Genomic DNA, 2683 nt, shown 5'->3' with positions numbered 1-2683 from the left:
TCACTTCTCTTTCACCGTCTGATAAACAAGGATAATGCCGAGTTAGAGACCTTCACAGGGGCCAGGTGAGAACTGTAATTCATCACTTGTTTTCTACAGCACACAGATCCTGGCAGAAATATTCTTTTTTGGAGCTGTGTTGCCACCTTGTGGCATAAGCCCTGTGACTTTGAGCTAAGGATAATTAAACTACACACAGGTGCCCCACTCAACGGCAGCTTTTCTCCAACTGTTGCAGATCTTCCCTTTGTTCTGCACCAGTTTTGGATCTGAAAAGGAACTTGCGTGCGCACACCCCCTAATTTGGGGAAGGAGCATGGGGTGGTGCTGAGAGCAGTGGACGGGGATGGAGGACTCCTGGGTGATTTATTCCCAGCTCTTGAAATCCTGTCCCTCTACCTTCCCGCCCCTCCCCCCCCCTCCCCCCGACCGGGGGATGAGTCTGAACATCCACCCCTGTGACATCAGGCTGTAGGCTCCAGGTTCTAAATTCCACGTGAAGCCACGTTCCCCACCAGCTGAGCGGGGAGCTGATCTGGTAACTACTTAGTACTAATTACACACACACCCACACACACCCACCAGGATACAAATGCAAGCCCACAGTGCCAGGGCCCGTGTAGGGCACTGCTGGCTGGGAGCTCTGTCTTGGAGCCAACCATTTGATGCTGGCAGAGCCGGGAACCTGGCCACCTGGCACATTCGGGGCCAGTATTTGTTCCGTCCCACCAGCTTGTGCTGTGGTCATGGCAGGCCAGGCAAGGAGAGGGGTGGCTGTTCGAGACCCTCAGAGCCTTGCCAATAGAAGGGCTCCATGGTTAACCCAATGACCGTCCTCGCTCATGTATTTTTGTTAAACTCAGGAGTGCGGGGGCTGGATCTGCAAAGACTTGGGTGCCTCAATCCAAAATTTAGGTGCTCAAAACCCCTGCTCAGCTGCTGCCTAACGTCGTTAGCACCTAAGTTTCCACTGGTGCGCGTACTTGAGTGCTCATTAGGGCAGAGAGAGTGTGAGTGACTATAGCCCAGTGGTGAAGAAACTCACCTGGGAGATGAGTCCACAGGCAGAACACATGTGGGGTGAGTGTGCTAATGACTGGGCAGCCCCACCCCCTTTTTCTGTGGGTGGACGTGGACTGATCTGTTTTAGGCACCTAAAGTTAGGCGTTGGGATGCTGAGTCTATCTCCTACATGGGTCTAGCCCCAGATCTCCTTATCCTGTACTGACATTCTCTCTGCTCAGGGTTCTGGTCCCCGTTCTTCTGTGATGTTTCAGACCGTAGGAATCGGACTTCTCTTGCTGGTTACGTGTGGTTCATGTGAGGATACGGCAGCTGATGATATAGGAGTGCACATGATGGGCCGCATATCTGAGCTCCTTTCCCCCGAGGAATGTCATGAGTTCTACACTCAGATCACCGGCCCTGAGGAGAACATGGAGAAAGCGCTGGAGCGACTCTCTGAGGCGAAGAACCCAATCCGCTCCCGCCACCGGCGAGACATCGTCAGCACAGAACAGTGCAAAGACGTCCTGACCCAGTGGCTCGAGGTGGAAGGAGATGCAGTGTACTGGGACCGTCTCTCCCGAGCTCTCCGCCAGATTGGGCGCCCTGACATCTCCCAGGAGCTGGGCAAGAACTTGAACCAGGACAAGAACCTTGAGCTGAAGAGGAACGTGGAAGAATATCACAAGGGGGTGGAACATCTGACCTCCTCGCTCCTGCTGGAGGAGGATGAGAAATATGGCGAGACAAACCAGCACATCAGAGCTGGGCGAGCAGGTGGGAAATCCCGCAGGGCGAGCAGATCGATGCAGGAAGGCTGGGGTGACATCGACCTCATCATCGAAAGGAAACCACTCCCTCCGTACAACAGGAGCCTCTTTGAATGGCTCAATCCGGTGGCTTCTGGCTTCATCGGAGGGTTTTTAACCTCTTGCGTCCTCATGGCACTTGCTATTTACTCCTTCCTCTGGACCCTGAACCAAGACTCCCTGGAGCCTTCCCATCATAACCCAGGGCCCCGGCCTGAGCGTGCGGCTCACAACCCCTTGTTCGAGTACGACCTCAACTATGCCTTGATTTTAGATGAAGATTTAGGGGACAGTTTGGATGGGGATGCTTCCGACGACACCAGCTTTGAAGGGGAGCCGTAATTTGAACCTGAAACTTTTCCATCTACAGCCCCATGGGGCGCAGCCAATAAAATGCTCCTGTTTATGGAATCAAGCCCAGGAGTTTGGTTTGGTTGCTATATAAATGTGTGCAATGGAGTGAGATTGCAAAGTGGCTTCACACTTCAAAGCCTGCTATTTTCTGAGCCCTTCCAACGACTTAAATCTTCCTGCCACTAGCTAGCTATGGGGGGAGCCCAAGAGAAACTCCCCTGCAGCATTTCTTGCACCTTCTTCTGAAGCATCTCTGAGTGGCTGTGGTGGGAGATGGGACACTGGGCAAGATGGAGCTCCCGTCTCTGAGTCTGGTCATTCTTATGTTTGCAGGTCCTGTACTGTTGTTACTGTATATCCCAGCACTTGTCACAAGATGTCACTGCGCCCTAAGGAATAGGCACCTCAACTATCTCTCTAAAGTCTGCAGCCCAAGGGCTCTGGGTAGGATCAACTTCCCACCATCACTGTGAGCGACTTACCGGCCTCCCTTGCTACCTGCAGTCCCAGAGCTC

General features: G+C 53.3%; 1 protein-coding gene across 1 annotated transcript; it reads left to right on the top strand.

Annotated features, from left to right (window-relative positions):
• Positions 1-1268: 1268 nt before the first annotated feature.
• TMDD1 (transmembrane and death domain 1) lies at positions 1269-2156 on the top strand. Its single transcript, XM_054012554.1, has one exon. It carries the CDS (start codon positions 1269-1271, stop codon positions 2154-2156), a length of 888 nt encoding a protein of 295 aa, XP_053868529.1.
• Positions 2157-2683: the final 527 nt, after the last annotated feature.

Source organism: Malaclemys terrapin, chromosome 23 (assembly GCF_027887155.1).
Source record: "Malaclemys terrapin pileata isolate rMalTer1 chromosome 23, rMalTer1.hap1, whole genome shotgun sequence".
In the NCBI taxonomy this organism is placed as follows: domain Eukaryota; kingdom Metazoa; phylum Chordata; order Testudines; family Emydidae; genus Malaclemys; species Malaclemys terrapin.
Note: the sequence above shows the minus strand (reverse complement) of the source record. Positions and strands in the feature narration are given on the sequence as shown.